The 23,885-nt window shown below is 35.4% G+C and overlaps 2 protein-coding genes across 2 annotated transcripts; one reads left to right on the top strand and one right to left on the bottom strand.

Annotated features, from left to right (window-relative positions):
- Positions 1-8,714: 8,714 nt before the first annotated feature.
- Positions 8,715-9,695, top strand: LOC125146639 (olfactory receptor 5T2-like). The gene has a single exon (XM_047823337.1). The coding sequence runs from the start codon at positions 8,763-8,765 to the stop codon at positions 9,693-9,695; it is 933 nt and encodes a 310-aa protein (XP_047679293.1). The 5' UTR covers positions 8,715-8,762.
- A 4,398-nt stretch (positions 9,696-14,093) lies between these two features.
- On the bottom strand, positions 14,094-15,041 carry LOC125146559 (olfactory receptor 8H1-like). Its single transcript, XM_047823267.1, has one exon. The coding sequence runs from the start codon at positions 15,039-15,041 to the stop codon at positions 14,094-14,096; it is 948 nt and encodes a 315-aa protein (XP_047679223.1).
- Positions 15,042-23,885: the final 8,844 nt, after the last annotated feature.

Genomic DNA, 23,885 nt, shown 5'->3' with positions numbered 1-23,885 from the left:
GTGTGTTCATCAGAAGAAATCAAAATGGCTTCCACATGTCCCGTCTCCATAGCACCTGTTTTACTACAATATAAAAATCAGGTTATGTGCATTTTCATATTGAACCTTTTGTTAAATAAACTTTTGTAATGATTAAAAAATAAGCTATGGGCAGTTGACTATGTTGCAATTCATTTTGATATGCCATAATTCTGGAAAGGTTGTCTTCTGGAAACAATACAAAATAACATCCTCATGTGTTTGAATTCTTTTATAAAGCCATCAAGTTTAAGCAAATCATGACTTAAAAAAAAGAAAATAAAACTGAAGTGGCTTCTTCAGCAAGCAGCTAACCAGTAAAACAAATTTAAAATTCATTTATGTGTTTGCATTAGAAAAACAAATTATGATCCTCAACTGGCATGTATCTGATGATTGGTTGATAGTTAATTTGCTCTCTATTTAATAATTTTCCTAAATTTGTAATACATCCCTTTATTTCAACGTTTATTTATTTTTGGGACAGAGAGAGACAGAGCATGAACGGGGGAGGGGCAGAGAGAGAGGGAGACACAGAATCGGAACCAGGCTCCAGGCTCTGAGCCATCAGCCCAGAGCCTGACGCGGGGCTCGAACTCACGGACCGCGAGATCCTGACCTGGCTGAAGTCGGACGCTTAACCGACTGTGCCACCCAGGCGCCCCCATCCCTTTATTTCAACTACCTTTATTCCAGCTGTTACATTCCATCAAGAAAGTGAAATAAAATGTCTAATTTCCAAATCTGTTGACCTAAACATGCAAGGAGTCTTTCCTATTATCCTTGTAATGTTCCCTGGAATTTCCTTGTTCAATTTTAATTTAATTCTCAGTTAACTAGAAATTTCCATCTCAGATTTAAATATTATAATGCGGAATCTAGTTTGAGATTCAAGGTTATGACTTCTGAAGAATTCTGTAAGTAATAAGAAACACTTTCCTCTTACCTGTGGAAATGAACTGCTCATTCAGTTAACATACCCTATGCTCACTGATCATTTGGAGTTTTATAGCAGACTTTCAAGCTCTTCTTGATGTCCACAGGGATGCTCCAAGGAGAAAATAGGGTAATTATCTTCTGGGACGGAAAAGTCAGATAATTTCATGTGTTTCTTTCATAGTAAATGAGTGGCTCTGGAACCATGAGCTACATGATAAAAATGATCACATGAATACACTTTGGCCTCTGGTATAAAATAGCCCTCAGGGCACAGCAATACATAGGGCTGGAAAACAATCTAATGCTACAGGACACAATCCTGGCTCAGATACTAAATAAATATACGCCATTGGGTTTATGACTTAAATTCTCTAAAACCCAGTTCTTTCTTCCTGAGAACATAACCTGTTTACTTGTCTCAAAATAAGGTATGACAAACTTCATAATCATTTAATAAAGATTACCATATTTATTTAACTTTTAAAGTGGCATGAAAAATACATGAAGCTCACTGAGAGTTTAATAGGGAGAAAATATATGAATACATAAACAGGAAGTATTAAAAACAGAGATGGGACACTATATAGATAAATTTAATATTCTATGTAATAAACAAAATATGAGAGATCTGGCAGAGATAAAGGTCAAACTTTTTGTGTCGGTCAGGGTCTTGTCTTGGAAATCTTGTATACTCATCTATAAACTAGTTCATGGCTATGTACTTAAATAAATTATTCAAAAATGTGTTTAAAATACATAGGTGCCTGAGCTCAACACCTGGGGAGACTAAATTAATAGATAGGGAATGTTGGTCATGGAATTTGAATTTAAGAACAAAAGAATTAAAGAAAGAAAGGGATAAAGAAGATACTGATCTATTAATTAAATGTAATTGCAAATTATCTATATATTCAATGCAACCCGAGTTAAAACTAAGAAAAGCATTTTTGTAGAAATTTACAAAGGAATTCCACAATTCTACAATATAGAATATTTCTATTGCCCATAATGTGGTTATTGTTACACAGTTGTGTGTGTCTATTCAAATTCATGTAACTGGCACATATAAATGGTAGATTTTCTGTATTTTATTAAAATGCAATAACTCTGTCCTTGAAAAAAAACTAGCTATTACATAAATTAGTCTCTGTTTCATACTATGGTTATCTTTACATGGGAGAGAGTGACTGGAAGAATACAGGAGGTTCCCTGGGTTCTGGAAATGTTCTTTTTCTTGGGCTTGTTTATAAGGGTACGTTCAATTTAAAAATTCATCAAGCTATACACTTGAGATGTATGTACTTTTCTATGTGTACATTTTTTCAATAAAATTAAAAAGGAAACTAAATATTTTATTGTAACTTTTCCAAATAAATGTCATAAACCCTTATTTCTTAAAAATTCTATATCTCTCATTTTATTGATATACTCATTGAGATAGTTATAAATTTTTGTATGTCAATTTTATATTTGTATGAGTCACATTTCTATTGTTTTTTAAATTATATCTTAGTACTGTTAGATCTGTCATTTTCTATCAAATTCTTAATTCTCTTAATTATTTACTTGAAACTGATTTTTCTTCATCTCTCTTTCTCTTCTCTTTCCTTAATTATGCTTTCAGTAGTGACCACCCACTCTTGTATTAAATTTCTATGTATTAAATTACTCTTGATTACTGAATTTTTGCCTTATTTCAATTTTCTGGTTTATTATTCTGAGTTCTTTGTAGCATATGTCCTCATCCTTCTGATATCTTGTATTCTCATTTCTGATACCTTTGATATTTTTGAGTCATCAGTCATTTAATTTTTTTTTGTTTGTTTTATATTAAGATGTATTTGATGTGGTTCATTTGATTCCTTATGGCCTGGGTTGATGTTCTGATTTTGGTAACTTTTGAACATTATTTGGTTATTTTTACCCTTTTGCAATTTAAATGTAATTATAAAGAGTTCAATAATAATCCTTTGATTCATTCAATGTGTCAATAGGATGGGCATTTTGACTATCAGGAGGCGCGTGTGAAGTTGGAGATATATCAAGTAGCTTTTCCAGCTTTGTGTTCAAAGATGACTCATGTTTTTATGAAGGCCTTAAAATATTATTGTACAGCTACTTTAAGTGCCACAGCAGATGTTGCCTTGTAAAGGATTACTCTACACTTTAGACTTGTGTATTGCTCTAGCAATCCTTTATAAGTCTTGCATTTTCCAGAAGACCCCTCCCTTGTTGAAACTTACTTTCCTAGTGTATTTGCCTTACTCAATTGATTCTCAGCTTTTCTTCTAAGTGAAGCCCTGTCTTTTCCAAAGCAAGTATGTACGGCATACTTCTGAGATCTATTCCGGTTTTTTATGGACCCTTTGTAACATGATTAAGCCTGTGTAAGAGTGGGGGATACCTAAAAAAAATAAAGAAAAATAAAAAAAAATAAAAATGTTAAATGTCTCTATTTTGGTCCCAGGGGTATGTGTGTGTATGAGTGAACTGCACGTGTATACGTGATAAACATCTGTTTGTCAACCAATCAATAGATATTTTTATTTAATTTGAATAAACACTACATTAACATTTAGTAGTCACAAAATTACATGATTTATCAAGTCCTACAGAGCTTTAAACTTTTAATGTCTCCTCCACATTTCTATGGGAGTTTTTGGATTTTTCTTATTACCTTGAATAATGATCAATCTTCCAGCAAGCTTAGACGGCACACTTCTAAATGTATTCATCAAACCCATGTACTCTATGATTTGTACAGAGTAAACGTGTAATACCTTTCATTGACTATAAATCCATCTGCTAGATTTTGCAGGAGATATATTATAGTTTTACATCATTTTAGTTTACCATGTTTACTGACCTGTCACAATTAAAAAAAAATGGCTTCTTTTGCCCAGATGAGGGAATTGATTCTCAGAGAAGTTAGTTCTAACCCAGTGTCAGAGCTATTATATTAAGAGCATGTCTCAGTTCTAAAGACTTTTTATCTAGTGTCTGTATATATCTTTAGGGCATTATTTTAAACCAGGGATCAAACAACTATTTATTTTCTATAATATTAACATACAGTACATTATTCCAGACTACTTACTTCTTTATTATTGAGTAAATCCTTGAATTGCTATTTTGAACCAGAAGATAATTGGACCATATTCCCATTAGGGCATCTCCTCTGAGTTTTATCAACAGCTGAGTAAGTGGATATAAGCAATCTAAATGAACTACATTCATAAGGTACCTAAACCTGCCTTTGCTGTTCTGTAGGTAAGAGAAGTTTTCAGATAATTTGCAGAATATTTAGGAAATGAAACCTAAAACATCAAGGTCAAATATGTGATGAAATCCCTAATATTAAAGCTTTTACTTGTTGCCTATTGTACAGGTGAATAGAATACATTCTTCACAAACTGGACTTATGCAGATCTGTCTAAAAATTGGATAACAACACTTCCTGGAATAAAACAAAAGAAATGGAAAATAATGAATTTGAATTTGTGAAAGCAATTAGAAGTCTCCAAATACATCTATATTTTCATTTTCTTGATGTCAGAAGGCAGACCAGTTCAAAGTGAAACAAGATAAAATGTTTCAATCGAGGGCAAGGAAACATTTAACTCATTCAACTCTCTGGGCACTTATATTTTAATATAATAAGGCAAATAATATTTTATATTATATTTTATATTATATTTTAATATAATAAGGCAAATAATAATTCCTTTCATTTTATTTTGCTGGCCACTTCAGATGACGACTTATTTCATAGTGTTTCTCTTGCCTTGATGACTTAAAATATTTAAATACATTTAAAAAAACACATTTTGTTTTATTCCAATGGAGGTCCTGGGGAGGGAAGTCAATTGCAGAATGAAGCTATGGCATAATAAGAAGCAATGAAAAAAGGTGAAAAGTGGGTGCTCTCTGAAGGACACTTGAGACTGAATCTTGGCTGTGGCACTTGTTATCTGTGAGAGTTATTACAAAAGGGAAATAAAGTAATGTATGCAAAAGTCCATTCCTACAGCTCAATAAATGTTAGTTCTTTGTTCTCTACTCCTTTGTGAATTTAGAGCTTCAGTAGTGAGCCCAAAATATTTGGAGTATTCTGCCTTCTATGAAAGTTATATTTTTGGAAGTGGCTTTAAATTAATTATAAATGTTGATCATACATTATTAAATTCTTTAAGAATACAGTCTCTCTTCGTAAGTCTGGGTCTGATATATGTACTAATATTGATTTAGTTATACTCACCTAACAGAAAGATAGTTTCATATAATATTTAAATGAAGAGTTAAATATTGTAATTTTTTATTATCTTATTTACCCCCCCCCAAAAAAAAAAGAAAATTAAGCCCACTCTAATGTGACACATAGGATTATGGGGATCTGTGTGTGCATTTTTATTTTTTGTCTTGTTATTATTAATGGATCATGCAATTCACAAAACTAGTCTCTAATCTAGACATAAATTGTGTGCAGAGGGAAAAACAGAATCATAATATAAATCACTGGATTTAATCTACTGGAAAAATGTTTAAGTACATATTAGCAATCAGAAAAAATGTGTTACATGTAGCTAAAGAATGAAATATCTAGTTCAAGGCTCTGGTCCGTTGGTTTTCAATGATGTAGCTGTAACATTGGTGGTGTGCTCATATATTTACTATTTAAAAAAAATAATATATTGATGGCAAATTTAATTACATGAATGTTAAAATTATTAAAAATGGGCGTATTTAAAGAAAATGGCTTGAAATATTTATTGTTTTACATGCTTAGTCTGCCTGGTTGTACATTATTGTATCCACTTTGTCACTTAGATTTACTGCTGTTTGAAAGAGGAGTTGAATCACTGTATCCTACACCTGAAACTAACATAACACAATATAACTATACTGAAAATGAAATAAAATAACTTAAAGAAAAAAAAAAAAGAAGAAGGGTTGCTTTGGAGAGAAAGTCTGGTATCACACATGACTTTTACTAATGGAGCTGAATGAAGAAAACATACTTCCAAATTCCAAATCTATGTAATTGTCCCTGTACCCAGTATACCTGTACCCTGTACCCTGACCTGATGCCGCTAGTTGTATTGGGGTTGAGCTTTTTCATGTGACTCTTTGCTGCATTAAAACATAGATTGGTTTCATCATATTTATGAAAGTCTGTTTTTCTTTTTTTCTTTTCTGTTTTTACCTCATCTACATAAACTCTTATCTGAACCTTCTTTTGGTAAATATTCATGATATTTTCCCCATGGCGTTTTTTTTCCTTTATAATTTTTTTTAAATGTTTATTTGTTTTTGAGAGAGAGGGAGACAGCGTGAGCACGGAGGGGCAGAGAGAGGAGGACAGAGGATCTGATGCAGGCTCTGCAATGACAGCAGAGAGCCTGATGAGGGGTTCGAACTTAGGAATCATATCATGATTTGAGCCAAAGTTGGATGCTCAATGGGCTGAGCCACCCAGGCACTCTTCCTTTTTTCTAACATAAGAAAAAAACGTATTCAGGTTTTCACAGTCAATTCATTAAGGTGTTTTTTGGTTTTTTTGTTTTTGTTTTTTGCGGGGAGGGGAGCCATCCTCCTACTTCTTTTTTAAATGTTCATTTATATTTGAGAGAGAGAGAATGCCAGCAGGGGAGGGGCAGAGAGAGAGAGGGAGACACAGAATCCAAAGCAGGTTCTAGTCTCCAAGCTGTCAGCACAGAGCCTGACACGGGGCTGGAACCCATGAACTGTAAGATCATAACCTAAGCCAAAGTTAGACGCTTAACCGACTGAGCCACCCTAGTGCCCCAAGGTTGTTTTGTTTTGTTTTGTTTTGTTTTGTTTTTTGTTTTTTTAATGAAATGATATATTTAAAAGCATTTCATTATGTTAAAGAAGCTCAAAAATATTCAGTTAATTAGGATAAGTGGTTTGTTTGAGCGTCTTAATTTGTTTTGTTGTAACTTTTATTTCCAATACATAGGATTCACCTTAAATTTGCTTTTTTTTTTAATTTTTTTTTTCAACATTTATTTATTTTTGGAACAGATTGAGACAGAGCATGAACGGGGGAGGGGCAGAGAGAGAGGGAGACACAGATTCGGAAGCAGGCTCCAGGCTCTGAGCCATCAGCCCAGAGCCTGACGCGGGGCTCGAACTCACGGACAGCGAGATCGTGACCTGGCTGAAGTCGGACGCTCAACCGACTGCGCCACCCAGGCGCCCCAAATTTGCTTTTTTCTTTTTTTTTTTGATGTCTCAGACGTGTTTTTCTGGTTTTCTCTTCATTTAATCTTTCCAATAATCTATGAAAATATTTTCTGCCGATATTGACAATTCTAAGTGATACTGACTTTACCGTTCCTAGAAGGTTGCTGGGATTCACTTTCCTCTTTTTCTATCACGATTCGTTGTCAAATGGCTCTCTCTCTTACTGATGGTACCCATGTCAATGTATTGAAACTAAGGCTCGATTTGCATTATGAATTTAAATAATTAACCAAATATTATCTGCTGCAGATTATGTGCCCTCAGTACTTATTCACATGTCCAATGGGTGAATATCTAAAAAAAATTTAAGTGTAATAATTTGAATAAAACCTATTCTCCAACTATTGTTATATTATGGGCAAATAATGGAACTTTGAATTCAGGTTCAGCTAATACTTTGACTCCTAGTTTGATTAACCATGACACTATGCCTGAAAAGTTTTTTTCAACATCTTCTAGCTTTCATTTCTTGCTACTATTTCTTCTTTTAAATATAAAGTGTAATGTCTAGGTGCGAAGATTTTTTGTTACATTTTTAATTACTGATTTTCTGAATTTGTTACTTTTATATAATAATTACCTAGTTATTCATTCACTGAATCCCAAATCAACATTATATAATCAAGTGTAATATACTGAAAGAAAAAAAAACAGATTTCCTATTTTTTATTATAATTCTTTCATTTTCAACATAGAATTCTGAAAGAATAGAAAAACATACATTATCAATAATGTAGATCTCCAAAACCCATACAAATGACCAAATATTTATCTTCCAAAGAATAATATGTATTTCAAAAACACATTGAATGAAACATATGTTGTCATAGAATTTTATATCTAATCATGGTCCATATTCTTGAAAACAGTCTTGGTTTGTTCTGTTCAAAATAACTTAATGGAGTTAGAAAGCTTTTAGATTTAAACCTCTAAAATATTACTATCCAATTGGCTGTTAATCTGTCAAACTAACCTAATTTAGTATATTCTCTATTTTAAATTAATTTGAATATTTAATTTCATTAACACATTTTCTTCAAAATTTGTTCCAATGTTTTGAGATAAATATTAATGTCATAATGCTATAGGTGAGTAGATTATAGCAAATAATTTTACACACTTGCTGAAACGTTTAGAATTCTGATGTGAATTCCAATGTTGTGTTCATTGATATACTATCTTCTGTTTTTATGTTGTAAGAAAAACATACATAGCAGTGCACTGTGATTTAATAGGAAAACAGCTAATAGAAATCAGTTGTTAATCACCCATTTGGCCTCAGTTTTAGAAATGACCTAAGTTGAGCCAGTGAGTAAAATCTCCAATCTTCCATTTAATTCTACAGTGAGTGCATTCAACCTTTGATCCACCATCGTGTCACTGTCTCCTCATCAACTAATGGGATATTATTCACTGCCAAGAAATAAATACGAGGACAGAGTTAACTTTCCATGAGTCACACGAATGGCCACTTTTATCATATTAATATGAATTACAATTGTATTAATATCTTCAAGTTTGTTCCATGAGGTATCGACATGAAGAATCACACGGAAGTCACCATATTTGTACTGAAGGGCTTCACAGATAAGCTTGAGCTGCAGACAATCTTATTCTTCCTGTTTCTAGCAATCTACCTCTTTACTATGATGGGGAATTTGGTTTTAGTTTCATTGGTCATTGGGGATTCCCGGCTCCACAATCCCATGTACTATTTTCTAAGTGTGTTATCATCTGTGGATGCTTGTTTTTCCTCAGTTATTACTCCAAATATGTTAGTAGATTTCATGTCAGAGAATAAAATTATTTCATTCCTTGGATGTGCAACACAGATGTTTCTGGCTGTTACCTTTGGGACCACAGAATGCTTTCTCTTGGCTGCAATGGCATATGACCGCTATGTCGCCATCTACAACCCTCTCCTGTACTCAGTGAGCATGTCACCCAGAGTCTATGTGCCACTCATCGTTGCTTCCTACGTGGGTGGCATTTTGCATGCTTCCGTACACACAGTGGCCACATTCAGCCTGTCCTTCTGCGCATCCAATGAAATTAGACATGTCTTTTGTGACATCCCTCCTCTCCTCGCCATTTCTTGTTCTGACACTCACACAAACCAGCTCCTGCTCTCCTACCTTGTGGGCTCCATTGAGCTCGTCACTATCCTGACAGTTCTGATCTCCTATGGTTTCATTTTGTTGGCCATTCTGAAGATTCATTCTGCTGCAGGGAGGCGGAAAGTCTTTTCTACATGTGGCTCTCACCTAACTGGAGTGTCAATATATCATGGAACCATCCTCTTCATGTACGTGAGACCAAGTTCCAGCTATGCTCTGGACCATGACATGATAGTGTCAATGTTTTACAGCATTGTGATTCCCATGCTGAATCCCATCATCTATAGTTTAAGGAACAAAGATGTAAAAGAGGCAATGAAAAGAGTGTTTCAAAAAAATTGGTTTATCAATTAATTGTATTGTTCATATTAAATTTACATTAAATTTCACATTAAATTTAAAAAATTAAGAATGACGTATATTGTCTCCAGTTGAAGAAGTTAACAATAAAAAATATTTTGTTTGTTTTTAGTGTCTTTCTCTTCTTGGAAATTTTCAATAAAGATCATAAATAAAGGCTATATATGCTCTCATTTATCATCTCGTATATGGTACCAGGTCTCCCAGAGCCAGGATTCACAGGTCCAGGAATCCAAAGGTTGAAATGGGAGTGGTACCACTCACTACTATCCTTAGTGACCCCCCCCCCTACAATTTGCTTCCTGTACCTATCACCTTACAGTTCCAGGATCAAACATTAAAAGAGGCAATGAAAAGCAATTTCAAAAGAAATTAGTTCATAAAAAAGGATATTTTTACCATTTTTAATGTTTATTTGTTTATTATCTTTTTTTTTTTTTTTTTTTTTTTTTTTTTTTTTTTTTTTTTTTTGAGAGAGACAGAGCTTGAGCTGAGGCGGGGCAGAGAGAGAGAGAGGGAGACACAGAATCCGAAGCAGGCTCCAGGCTCTGAGCTGTCAGCACAGAGCCCGACGTGGGGCTCAAACCCAGGAACTGTGAGATCATGACCTAAGCTGAAGTCTCTTAACTGACTGAGTCACCCAGGTGCCCCAAGGACACTTTTTCCATTAAGCAAAACTGAAAAGTATGTTGGATGTCTGTCCCTGCTTTTAAGCACATTGTGACATGGAATGGACGAATACACTAAGTTTTTCACTTTGCCAACTGCATTATCTGGCTTCCAGCCTGTAATTTCAGAAGTAGTAAAAATCTTCTTTAAGTCATTGGCAGAAATAAAAAGGAATACATTTAAAATGGTTTCCACTAGATTTCAAAATTTATTCCATTTATTGAAACATGTAGAATGTTCAGCTTTTGAGCGTGGATGATTAATAAGATGAAGACAGAATAAAAAGTCAAGAAAAAGAGAGGGGAGAGAGGGAGGAGGAAAGGAAGAAAGGAGATCAGTGTTGTCAGTTATATCTATGCTGATTCTGAAATTTCATTATATATTCAAGGTGCAGAACTGGAATGCCAGGTAAATATTGCACTATACATGTGGCATTATCTAGAAAGGAGATATTTGAAATTACCCCATTGGATGGGACTTAAAAGGGTATATAAATAGGTGAAGGGGATTAAGAGAACACTTATCTTGATGAACGCTGAGTACTAAATGGAATTGCTATACCCTATACCTGAAACTAACATAACACTGTATTGTAACTACACTGGAATTAAAATTTTAAATAAATAAATAAATAAATAAATAAAATAAATTTCCACTTCCACTTGGGTTTAGAAAGCTGCAAATAATGTTTTTAAAAATCCAGCCAATCTACACAATCATAACTTTTCATGAGTCTATCAGAAAGCAGAATTTGCAAACATCCAAGTAATCTGAATCGAAAGGGGAGACAAGTTCCTCCAGGGGATGAGACACATGAACTGTTTCACCTTTGTAAAAGGTGGGAGAAAGATATAATCGCCAGGCCTAGGTGGGCCTAGGAGGCCTAGGTGGCTCAGTCAGTTAAGCGTCTGACTTTGGCTCAGGTCATGATCTCACGGTGTGTGAGTCCGAGCCCCGTGTCGGGCTCTGTGCTGACAGCTCAGAGTCTGGAGCCGGCTTCAGATTCTGTGTCTCCCTCTCTCTCTGTTCCTCCCCCACTCGTTCTCTGTCTCTCAAAAATAAATAAAAACGTTATTTTTTTAAATACATGTATGTATATGTGTACATGAAAGCCAGGTTTGGGCGATTGGGAAAAGCAGAGGAGCCTAGAAAGAGAAGTTTTGGCTTCACTGTAGTTTTCTCTGCAGCCTCCGGCCAAAAATAGTAAGCATAGGTCATAAGAATCGTAACAAATCAACTTTTTTTTTTTTAATTTTTTTTCGGGGCGCCTGGGTGGCGCAGTCGGTTAAGCGTCGGACTTCAGCCAGGTCACGATCTCGCGGTCCGTGGTCCGTGGGTTCGAGCCCTGCGTCGGGCTCTGGGCTGATGGCTCAAAGCCTGGAGCCTGTTTCCGATTCTGTGTCTCTCTCTCTCTCTCGGCCCCTCCCCCGTTCATGCTCTGTCTCTCTCTGTCCCAAAAATAAATAAAAAACGTTGAAAAAAAAAAAAAATAAATAAATAAATGAAAGTTTACACTTTTGCACTTTATTTTGAACACTTAAAAAAGCATGTAGGAAAAATAATGAACTATAGTTATACAAAAAATGTGATACATTTCAAAAAGTGAAAATGTTATAAAATTATTGCTTGAATGAAAACTATCTAGTTACAAAAGTTTAAACAAAAGAAACAGATACTTGGAAAGTGGAAAAATACATTCTTAACATTTACATAGCAGAGAAAACTAAAATTGTAATTCAGATTATGGAGAGAGAAAATGTAAAAATAAAGGAAATTTCAGCAGTATGACTACAGTTTACGGGCTGCCACAAATTCTGAATTCATTGTCATTTCTTGGCTTTACAGCTTGTATCTGTTAAAAAATTAAAACAAATGAGTCAAACACTTAATTCAACATTTATTTTTAGTGACCATAGCAAATCTATAAATTTAGGAGAAAAGCAATGAGTTTTGAGAAAACACACAAAGCTTCAACAAAGCAGCTGTCTACTGAAGCTTATTAAATGTCACAGAAAGGTAAGGTTTTTAAATGTTTAGCAGGTAGCCACCAAAGAGATGTCACTGCATACAGATTTTTAAGTTGATACATTTACATTTCCGATCCAAAGCACTGCAACATGAGACTCTTAATTTTTTCCCAAATATTCAGATCACGTTCCTCTCAGATTTCAATGACAAAGGAATTATCAAAAGTTAAACTTTCAAGTGTATACAGAAAGTGTAGAAAAACACATGGAAAATGACAGAAATTTTGCTTATGTATGTAATATATGCACATGCATACATAACTATAGATCCAGAAGAACACACACAAAACTGTTAAAGACTGTTAAGGCATTTCTATTTCCTTCCTCTTTTCCGTGGTTTCCAAGCATTCTCCAATGTTAACATAAACCATTTTAAATCCAAAACTGTGAAATGCTGAGCTTTTCCTTAGTTGTTTGTCAGTTAAGTTGGCAAAAAGTAATTTATAAAACACGAGTGAAAATTCTTTAAGAAAAAGCCATTGTGCTTTGAAAATATTGCAGGAATGTAAGGCTTCTAATGATAATGGCCCACATTTATTAGGACTGCCTTGAATGCTTCACATCTATTATCTGATCTAATCTTTACAATTAACTAGATAGCCCTGGAATTATTATTTATCTTGTACAGTTGAGAAAACTGAGGCTTAGATTTTCAGTGATCCATTGAGGGTTATACAGCTAAAAGGGTAGCGTAGAATCCAAATACTTGAATGTTTGGTTTCACAGCAAGTTCTCATAATCACTCTGCTAATTTTTTCTCTATATAATAAACAAAATGATTTCTGAAACTGGTATTGTGCCAAAAATGGAGTTCTTTTCCATAATAAAGATCTCTGAAGAACTCTATTCATGGGAATTTGTTTGATAGAGTTTAAAAGATGACAACTATATTGTCTCATTTTGCACATCAGTTGCCCTTAAAACACATGCATTTACCGTAATGTTTATAGAAGTACTATCAACAATAGCCAAATTATGGAAAAAGTCCACATATCCATCAACTGATGAATGGATAAAGAAGATGTGGTATATATACACAATGGAATGCTACTTGGTGATGAAAAAGAATAAAATCTTGCCATTTGCAACAACGTGGATGGAACTGGAAGTTATTATGCCAAGTGAAATAAGTCAATCAGAGAAAGACAGATATCATAAGATATGATTCATATGTGGAACTTGAGAAACTTAACAGAAGACCACAGGGAAAGGGAAGGAAAAATAAGATACAAACAGAGAGAGAGAGACAAACCTTAAGAGACTTTTAAATACAGAGAATAAACTGAGTATTGATGGCAGTGGGGGGTGGGAAAAATGGATGATGGGCATTGAGAAGGGCACTTGTTCTGATAAGCACTAGGTGTTGTATATAAGTGATGAATCCTGGGAATCTACTCCTGAAGCCAAGACTACACTGTATGTTTGTTAACTGACAATAAATAAAAATAAATAAAAACATTCAACACTGAAAAAAAAAACATGCAGTTAGACCATAAATTTAAAACATATTTCATGGTTTTCAATTACAACATGGAATTTCTAAAGACATCTTCCTGGAAATGTCCGAGATCATATTTGGTCAAGTAAAGAATGGTTCAATGGAAATACAAACAAATTAAAGGAGTTTTTGGAGAGAGACAAAAGAAATACACTATATGGAAGAAGAAGAGCAATGAACTGAAAAGTTGAGCATCACCTATTTCAACTGCCCAGAGCCCTCGCCCTTCCGCATGACTCTAAGGAGAGCATTTTTCACTTCTTTGTTCCTGAGACTATAAATGAGTGGATTCAGCATGGGGATCACAATAGTATAAAAAACAGAAGCCACTTGATCCTTTCCCAAGGAATAAGACTTACTTGGCTTTAAATAAGTAAAAATCATAGTGCCATAAAAGATGGCGACTCCCAGGAGATGAGAGGCACAAGTAGAGAAGGCTTTTTTCTTTCCTGAAGTGGAAGTAATTTTCAAGATAGTAGACAGAATGGACACATAGGACACAGATATTGTGATAAGAGACACCATTAGAGTGGAGCCAGCGACAATAAATATCATGATTTCAATGTCATGTGTGTCAGTGCAAGACAAGGCTAAAACTGGGGTTGTGTCACAGAAAAAGTGATGGATTACATTGGAGTCGCAGAAATGCAACCTGCTCATGCAAAGCCCATTGACAAAGGAGTCCACAAAGCCAATCATATAGGACCCAAAGATGAGGTGAGAGCAGAACCTTGCAGACATAACCACTGGGTAGTGCAGAGGATTGCAGATAGCAACATAGCGATCATAGGCCATTGAGGAGAGAAGGAAACATTCAGTGGCGCCCAAGAAGACAAAAAAGGACATCTGGGTGAAGCAGCTCATGTATGAAATATACTTGGTGGAAGTCAGTAAGTTCTGTAAGGTTTTAGGTGTGATGACAGTTGAGTAACTGAGGTCAAGAAATGACAGGTGACGGAGGAAAAAATACATGGGGGTGTGAAGCTGGAGATCCAGGTGGGTGATCAATATCATCCCCGCATTTCCCAGCAGAGTAACCAGGTATATCAGGAGAAACAGCATGAAAAGGACCAGCTGGATCTCTTCAGAATCTGTCAGCCCCATAAGGATGAAATCAGGCACATGTGTGTTATTCTTTCTACCCATAGCTTTCAACTGCTTTGAACTGTGAAAAAAATCAAAGTTGACCCTTAACAGGAATGACTTCAAAAAGCGTGTTTATGTGAATGACATGGCGTATTTACATTAGTGGGGTGTTTCTAGAAATTGATGGTAATGAGTGATTTATAAAATATGACTGAAAAAAATCTTAATTTGATTGCCAAATATAAAAATGGAAATAAATTCACCTTTGAATACAAGATAATGAAAGCTAACATGTTGAATAATTAAAACGAGCCCAGTCTGTTCTAAATGCTTCTTAATGTATTTAGTCCATGTGACATATTGTACCCCAGGTGCGACTACTCTTAGCCACATTTTTTATATGAGAAAAAGTTCAAGAAACTTATTCAGAGTCAGAGCTATTAAATCCTGCTCTGTGATTCTACAAGTTAGATTGACTCCAGAGAGCATGCTATATTCTTGTTTATAATTAATTTCAGCAAACCTGAAAAAAAGTTAGATAAATCATAAATGATGATATAAAAGCAATTTTAAAGCATCATTCAGTGTCCTTTTTTTTCAATATTGTTTAATACAAATGGCAAATTTCAAACTTAGAGGACTTTAGTTAAGTGTATTAAAATTGTAGACCCCATATTGGTTTTAATTTCCAAAAGGTGTGTTTTCCTAATCTGAACATTTAAAATAAAATTTTGAAAATATATTCATTACTCATAGACCCTGATTCCACTAACTCTATATTTCTGATTCCACAAATCCTGACATTATTTGGGGAAAGTCTAAATGACATGTGTATGCATACTGTTCTGATAATGTCCCCATTATATTTGATCCCAACTAAATTAAGACCTCTAATTTTGAGAGAATAATACTTACTGTGAACCAAAGTTGGAGGGGAAAAAAACCTTTCTTCCAACACGATCTGCCTAGAAGTTTGTCAACCTCAAGTTCTGCTCACAAATCAAATATGAAAAACATTTGAGCTGAAAATTTCTGTAATATAATATTTGTTTTCTTTAAGTTCTCTTTAAATTTTAGTGCATTCATTTTATTTTATTCTGAAATAAAAAATAATCAACCTGGAAATTTTGTTCAGGTCCCGGTCAAACAGGAAAATTATTTCTAAAAAGAATATCAGGAATCTATTCTGAACATAAGCAGAGCAGAATATGTTTTACCTGTCATCCTGATAATTCCAGGACACCTCATGTACTGGGGACTGAAGATAATGCAACATTTGGTCATCCCTGTGGACCAATTTCTAAGGAAGATTGCTTGGCATGTCTCCAAGGACAAAAGTTCAAGGACTAAATGTAGCTATGATAGGTTTGAGAAAATAGTTGTCTTTTTCCTTAGAAGTCACACAATGAAGAGTCTGATGGTGTGATTTTCTTTTGGGATGCTCTAAATTTTTGACTGGGATGGTGAAGAAGTTATTTCTATTTTTTCTTGTATTCAAATACATCAATTTATATCAAAGTTTTACCATTTTATTTCTCCTATTTTATAAGGCTTACGGGCAAGGAAAAATAATTTTTCCTCTACCTTTCTAGATTCTTGGCTGAGACACCCCCTCCTCTCATAATAAAAGACATATTAACAAAAGAAAAACAAACAGAAGTGTAATAACTTGCATATTTATTGTATACATGGGAGATTGTAACCAGAAAGAGTTAGGGGGCCCAGGAAAAGAGAGAGCTTTCTTAACATAAGAAAAATCATTTTAGGTCCTGGCCATCTTGTGATCTATGCCTGACCAGCACATCTTACCCCACACATACTTTTGAGTTATTTTTGCAGGATTTAAGTCTCTTTGAGCCCTCAAACACTGGACCAGTTGGAGCCAGGGAATTGATGATACTGACTCTTGCCCGCCCACTCAACTTTGGTCAACTATGACAGACTCTATCATCTTAAGGTGACTTTTGCCCCAGTTCTATGCTGAATCCCCCATTGTGTCAGCCCCTTCATCAATATGCATGCACCCTTAGCTTAAAACTTCCCCAATTTTGTTGTCTGAGGAGACACTGTTTAGGGAAATATCCCCAGTGTTCTATTTTACTTGTTGCAAGTAAAATCCTTCCTTTCTACTCCTTGACATGGTTGTATCTTTTGGCTCCACACCCACCAAGAGGTGAACCTAGTTTCAGGTGACAAGATGACCAAGAAAACTAACTCCCCAAGTGGCCCAAGTCACCACCTTAAACACTATCTCCTGTTAAACACAAAAGATGGAAGCCAGTTGTAGGAAGTTACTAGGAAAATCACAGAAAAAAAGGGCATGCTCGTTATTCAGATTTAAATTCATGCCTTCTCCATTCTTGGTAGTTTCTAGAGATTTAGTTCTCTTCTTCCTGGTACAAAGAGGGAGACATCTACATCAATGGAGATTTTCCTTATAAATGTAAATGTCTTTTACAAAACAGTGAGTCCTACTTGGTTTTCAGAGCTTCTGTTGTGTCTACTATTTCTTAAAAATCACCAGCACAAGAAAAACGCTTATGCCAAAGAGACATATTTTGGGAGTGGCAAATTCCACTTCCCTTCAGGTTCAATTAATTTTTTGTTTGTTTTTGCTTCTGCACCCAGTGATGACTTCTTGTTTTATTCACATTTTGCTATCTGTTTAATAATACAGGAAATTAATATTTGCATTATTAATCTGAGTGTTACTTCACTTTTAACTTATATGTAGTGATATTAATTATTCCAGTTGTGGCCTATTATTAGATAAGGTAAAGTTATATATTTTTTTTATTTCTTACTTGACTAATAATAATTCAATATTTTAAAAAGTCTGTGTTTTTAATTTGCAAGCTAAATGACACATCTTTTTCTTTTTTTAATATTAATTTAATTTTATTTTTTTAATGTTTATATATTTTTGAGAGAGACAGAGACAGAATGTGAGTGGGTTGGAGCAGAGAGAGAGGGAGGCACAGAATCTGAAGCAAGCTCCAGGCTCCGAGCGGTCAGCACAGAGCCTGACGCAGGGCTCAACCTCACTAGCTATGAGATCATGACCTGAGCCGAGGTTGGATGCTCAACTGACTGAGCCACCTAGGTAACCCTCAAATATTAATTTTAAATTGTGTTGCATGCATGCAGAAAATGTGACCTCTTTTAAGTGAAATTGTGTAAATTTATTGATATTTATGGATTAATTGCAATCAATTAGTATAAGCAGCTCATATATGCCAAGAAAGAAAGGCTTATATGTTGATATGGAAGTCTGGCTTACCAACTATAGTATTTATAGATTGTAAATTCTCAGCAGGGGGAAACAAACAAAAATATGAAAATCAGTGATACAACATGTTAGGAGGTGAGAAGTGCCATAAAAAAAATAAAATGTTAACCAGCTTAAGTGATGGAGTAGGGGCAAGAGGAAGCAATCAGACATAGAGTGGTCAAGGTAGACTTCAATGAAACATTGGCATTTGAGCAAAGTTTTGAAGGAAGGAAGAGTTAGTCATGTAGGTACTTGGACAAAGTGTTTCAGACCATTGGAAACATCAGTTGATAGCAAATACTGTGTAGTAAGTATCATTGTATTGTGGGAGCAGAGGTGACCAGAGAAATAACAGTGAAGTACTTGGATGTCAATGGTGACAAAGGCGGTGAGGAAGAGCAAAGTGAAGAGAGCATGGAGACAGTTGGACTTACTATCTTCAAATAACCTTTATTCTCAGAGAAACCTTTAGTGATAAGGTCACACTGAAAGATGTGGAGACACAAAAAATATCTGGAGGAAGTGAGGGGCAGGCCAATGGAATAGTAGAAATAATGTTCTATACAATGATTTCCTTCTTCCTGAAGCCAGCATCCATCTTGTCAGTTCAGATGGAAGGATGAACACCAGAGGTTCTATCAGCTCCAGGTATGGGGCTGGTCAAGGAACACTGAGCTCAACGGGTAAAGATGCCTGCCTATCATTCAAAGGAGCCTGTACGTAAGACATGTACTTAACCAGAATCGCCCTAGGGATATAATCATCAGACATGCCTAATGAGCTCTCCAACATAAGGAGTAAAGATATATTTTCACATCCCAAGTTTCAGAGCATGCTAGCATGACCGCATGGGCCTCCAGTCAATGCATCCACCTTCCCAGGGACCACTGCCACAAATTTTACCCTTAAAAATCCTCACTTTCAAGGTATCAGCGAGTTCAAGACTTTAGAGCATTAGTTCCCTGTTCTTCTGGGTGGTGCTACACCAATAAATAGCCTCTTTCTCCAGGCAAAGCCTCGGTGTCCATTTTTATTGGCTTGCTGTGCATGAGTTGGAGAAACTCTCCTTTGGTTTGGTTACATTCCTAATGTTTTACCTCACTTAATTTTGGCAAAAATTGTGTAAAGATATACTGGAGTTTGTATTTTGGGTTTTTTTTTCCTCCAAATTTTTATTTAAATTCCAGGCAGTTGACACACAGTGTGCTATTGGTTTCTTGTGTAGAATTTAGTGATTCATCACTTACATACAACTCCCAATTCTCATTACAACAAGTGCCCCCCTTAATGCCCAACAACTATTTCCCCAACCCCCCACCCATCTCCCCTCCAGTAACCATCAGTTTGTTATCTATAGTTAAGAGTCTGTTTCTTGGTTTGCCTCTCTCTCTCTCTCTCTTTCTCCTTCTCTTTATTTTTAATCCCTGTGTTCATTTGTTTCATTTCTTAAATTCTACATGATTGGAATCATATACTATTTGTCTTTCTCTGACTAACTTATTTCACTTAGTCTAATACCCTCTAGCTCCATCCACGTTGTTGCAAATGTTAAGATTTCATTCTTTCTTGGGGCGCCTAATTGGCTCTGTGGGTTAAGCGACCAACTTTGACTCAGGTCATGATCTCACAGTTTGTGAGTCTGAGCCCTGCATCGGGCTCTGCGCTGACAGCTTAGAGCCTGGAGCCTGCTTCAGATTCTGTGTCTCCCTGTCTCTCATCCCCACTCACACTGTCTGTCTCTCTCAAAAATAAAAACATTAAAAAATAATAATACAAATATTTCATTCTTTCTTATGGATGAATAATCTAGTGTGTGTGTGTGTGTGTGTGTGTGTGTGTGTGTGTGTATGTATGTATACGTGTGTATATACATGTGTATACACCACATCTTCTTTATCCATTCCTCAGTCGATGAACATTTGGGCTCTTTCCATATTTTGACAATTGTTGATAAAGCTGCTATAAACACCAGAGAGTTTGTGTTTTGACTCACTTTTACAACTTTTGTCCTTTTAGAAGAATGTATTACACTGAATAAATGCAAAATAGCTTATATTTTCTCATAACACCTATATTTTTAGTTTCCTTTCATGAAATGATTTTTTTCTTTTTTTACTTGTTGCCTTTTAGCTATTTTTAGATAGTTTCATCTACCCATTCTCTGCCCCATACTTTGAAAGACAGTTATCCAGTGCAAAGTCCTAAATTATTCAACACTTTTTTCTCTCATTATCAAACAATATTCTGAGATGTATTTCTAATTTTTTTAAAAAATTATTTTAGAGAGAGAGAGAGCTTGAGCAAGGGAGAGGGGAGTAGGGAGAGGAAGAGAGAGAATCTTAAGCAACCTCCACATTCAGTGCAGAGCCCAACACAGGGCTCAGTCTCACAATCCTGAGATCATGGCCTGTGCCGAAATCAAGAGTCAGATGCTTAACCACTGAACCATGTAGGTGCCTCTGAAATTTATTTCTGAATAAGCCTCTGATCTTTGTGTACGAGCACAAGTGTGAGTCTAACACTACCTGATATCAATAAGTCAATTTCATTCTACATGTTTTATTTTCATTGAGTAAATTGTTTCTTCAGGAGTTCCTGCAATACTTCTTAAAATAAAACAAGAAGAATAATCTTATGATTTTTTATCTTGATATAAAGGTATGTTAAAGGTTGTGACACAGAAGGCAAGCTCAAGGAGCACAAATGGTCAACAGGAATGTTATAAGGGCACCGTAAGTTTACCAGATCGGAAAAACAAAAACCCTCTGCATTTTCATATTGAAGCCCAGTGCATCATATATTTTAAATTGAATAGTTTTTTAGCATATTTTTTTAAAAGAAGATATCTGGCAAATTAAATATGCCCTGATAAGTTCTGGGACATGGTCCCAGATATGAGGGAGTGGATTATCTGGATTGGTCAAGGGCAAAAGTTTTGGGAGAGCCTGGCAGAAAAAAAGGACTGAAGAAACGACAAAGGCATGCATGACCTATTATGGAAAGATTTGTATTACAGGGTCCAAAGAGAAGGTACAGAAAGAGTAGCTAGAAGATAGACTAGTATAAGGGAAAGTATACCAGCAACAAATATGAAGAACATATTGAAAAACAAAGATGGACATTTGGGCATAAGTGTGGGCAAATAAAATATACTACTACTTCTTATGCTGGGCAAGAAAAGTGTGTTATGTTTTTGCTCCTAGACCAAGAACAGCAAAAAATATTAACACAAAAGAGCAATTAAATACATAGTTTTATTAATGCTAAATAAATGTTAAAACTTGAAATTATTTACAGCAGAATATACTTGCAATGCAAGAAAATAAAAATAATACATACAATTAGATCCAGGGTAAATGTAAGTCACGTGCAAAAGCCACACAATTATAAAAAAAAAATTGAACAGTGTACTTAGAATGCATGAATGAAAATCCTTGGTGGAAAGAGGGGAGGAAAAAGGAAATATAATCAGTTGAATAGTTTTCAAAGCTGCTGGTGAAAAACCTTCAGAGCAATCAATCTGAGTTAGATGCTGTGCTCTGAAGGAATAAAAAACTCACATAGGCTTAATGAAAGAGAATGAATGATGAGCTAGAGAAACAGTAGCCTCAAAAGGCCCATAAATTAAAGCATAGTAAGGGGGGCACCTGTTGGGATGAGCACCGGGTGTTGTATGGAACCCGATTTGACAACAAAATTCATATTAAAAAAAATAAAAAAATAAAGCATAGTATGTCTCATAAGGTGTCACTTACCATAGTTTATAACGTAAGATATTGCTTTGAAAAATGAAGGTTGCAAGAGTCAGAGCCCAGTAATATAGATCAGAGAAGAAAATTAAAAATTGCAAAGCAAATACATATATGGGCACACACAGATCCCTTCAGCCTCTCCCAAGACTGAAAACTGGGATTCTTCATTTACTTTGTTTGTGATGTGTGACCTATGAGAAGCCCCTCCAACTTACGCCAATTATTTAAAATTATTTATACCAAGTATAATTCAGAGTGTATTTATTTATACATCCTAACTGTTGAAGGAAAAAAAGCCCTTTGAAAAGAAGTATATCTGCTAGTCATTATGCCAGTTTTAATTTATAAATAAGCCATGTTTTTTGAAAGAATTCTAGAAATGGAACTTTCTACTAATGTTGTTGAATATCAATATGCACGTGACCATCTGACTTCTACCAAAGAAAGACACAAACAGGAGACAAGCAGAATCTACCCCCTCTATGCATCCATCACTGTACAGGACACAGAAAGCAAAGAAAGTATTTACTTACATGTTGTGCATATGATACGTTTCCTAAATGTGGAGAGCACAGATATGAATAAGTAAACTCTGCTCTAAAAGAGCTTACATTCCTGTTGGCCAGAAAGAAATATTATTAATCACACACATGTTCTTGTAAAACAGCTTCATCAAATTTATCTTCAGTCCCTTTGGGCATATATTTTATTTTTTTATTTTTTTATTTCTTTTAAGTTTATTATTTGTTTTCAGAGAGAGAGAGAGAGAAAGCACGGTGGGGGAGGGGCAGAGAGAATCTCAAGTAGGTTCTGCACTCTCAGGGCAAAGCCCAATGTGGGCCTGGGACCCAGGAACCCTGAGATCACGACTTTGAACTGAAGTCAGATGCTTAACCGACTAAGCCACCGAGACATCCCTCAATGTATATTTTAATTTTTTAGTGTTTATTTATTTTTGAGAGAGAGAGCATGAGTGGATGAGGGGAAGAGAGAGAGAGCGGGGTGGGGGGGGCAGGGAGACAGGGGATCTGAGGTGGTCTCCACACTGACAGGAGTGAGCCCAATGCAAAGCTCGAACTCACGAACCTTGAGATCATGATCTGAGCTGACGTTGGACGCTCAACGGATTGAGCAACCCAGGCATCCTTCAACGTATTTTTTAAAAGTGGTTGCCAGCGACTTTGACTACTGCTCGGTGACTTATGCACAACAAAGGCAGTACTGAAGGACATGTACTTTCCAGTGGTCATTTGTAACAGTGCCTGAGGGAGTCCATTAAACGGAGTCCCTTTTCAAGGAAAAACAAAATAAAAGCCCAGTTTCTCCTTTTAATACCATAGACTTCACCGAGAATGTCTGCCTGATTTGGAAAGACAAGAATCTTTGTAATATACTTCCAAATGACTCAGGAATTGTGCTACAGCTGCTGCTTTATCAACACACACAGGCATTTAAATGTTTACCAAATGTTTGAAGTTTGGGAGGCACATTATGGTTTTTTTGAAATAAAACTCTGCTGTGTTTGAGTTTAAGACCATACTCCGCCACATAGACATCAATGCTCACGTTTAACTATGTGGCCAAATGAATTCACATATCAAGAGATTGCCTATATCACCCAGTGTCCGTTGACATTGTATTTGCAACTCACTGTGTAGACAGTATATATAATCTATATGCTGAAACGAATTCCTCGTGCGCTGATTCAGTACTCTGCATAAACAAATAAAATAATATTTTGCTTCCCAAATTTCAAGACTCTAAGTTATGATTTAGTTTGCGTAAGCCTTTTGGGTTCATTTTCCGATTTTCCTGATTGTTGCGGTAATTGAATGCCTGAAACCACCCAGGTGAGTTTTAATTGTAACATGCACAGATTTG

This window comes from Prionailurus viverrinus, chromosome D1 (assembly GCF_022837055.1).
Source record: "Prionailurus viverrinus isolate Anna chromosome D1, UM_Priviv_1.0, whole genome shotgun sequence".
NCBI lineage: Eukaryota > Metazoa > Chordata > Mammalia > Carnivora > Felidae > Prionailurus > Prionailurus viverrinus.
Note: the sequence above shows the minus strand (reverse complement) of the source record. Positions and strands in the feature narration are given on the sequence as shown.

Bases quoted from the DNA above. Each gene is read 5' to 3' on its own strand.
- LOC125146639 (XM_047823337.1), top strand. From the start codon at position 8,763: ATGAAGAATCACACGGAAGTCACCATATTTGTACTGAAGGGCTTCACA.
- LOC125146559 (XM_047823267.1), bottom strand. From the start codon at position 15,041: ATGGGTAGAAAGAATAACACACATGTGCCTGATTTCATCCTTATGGGG.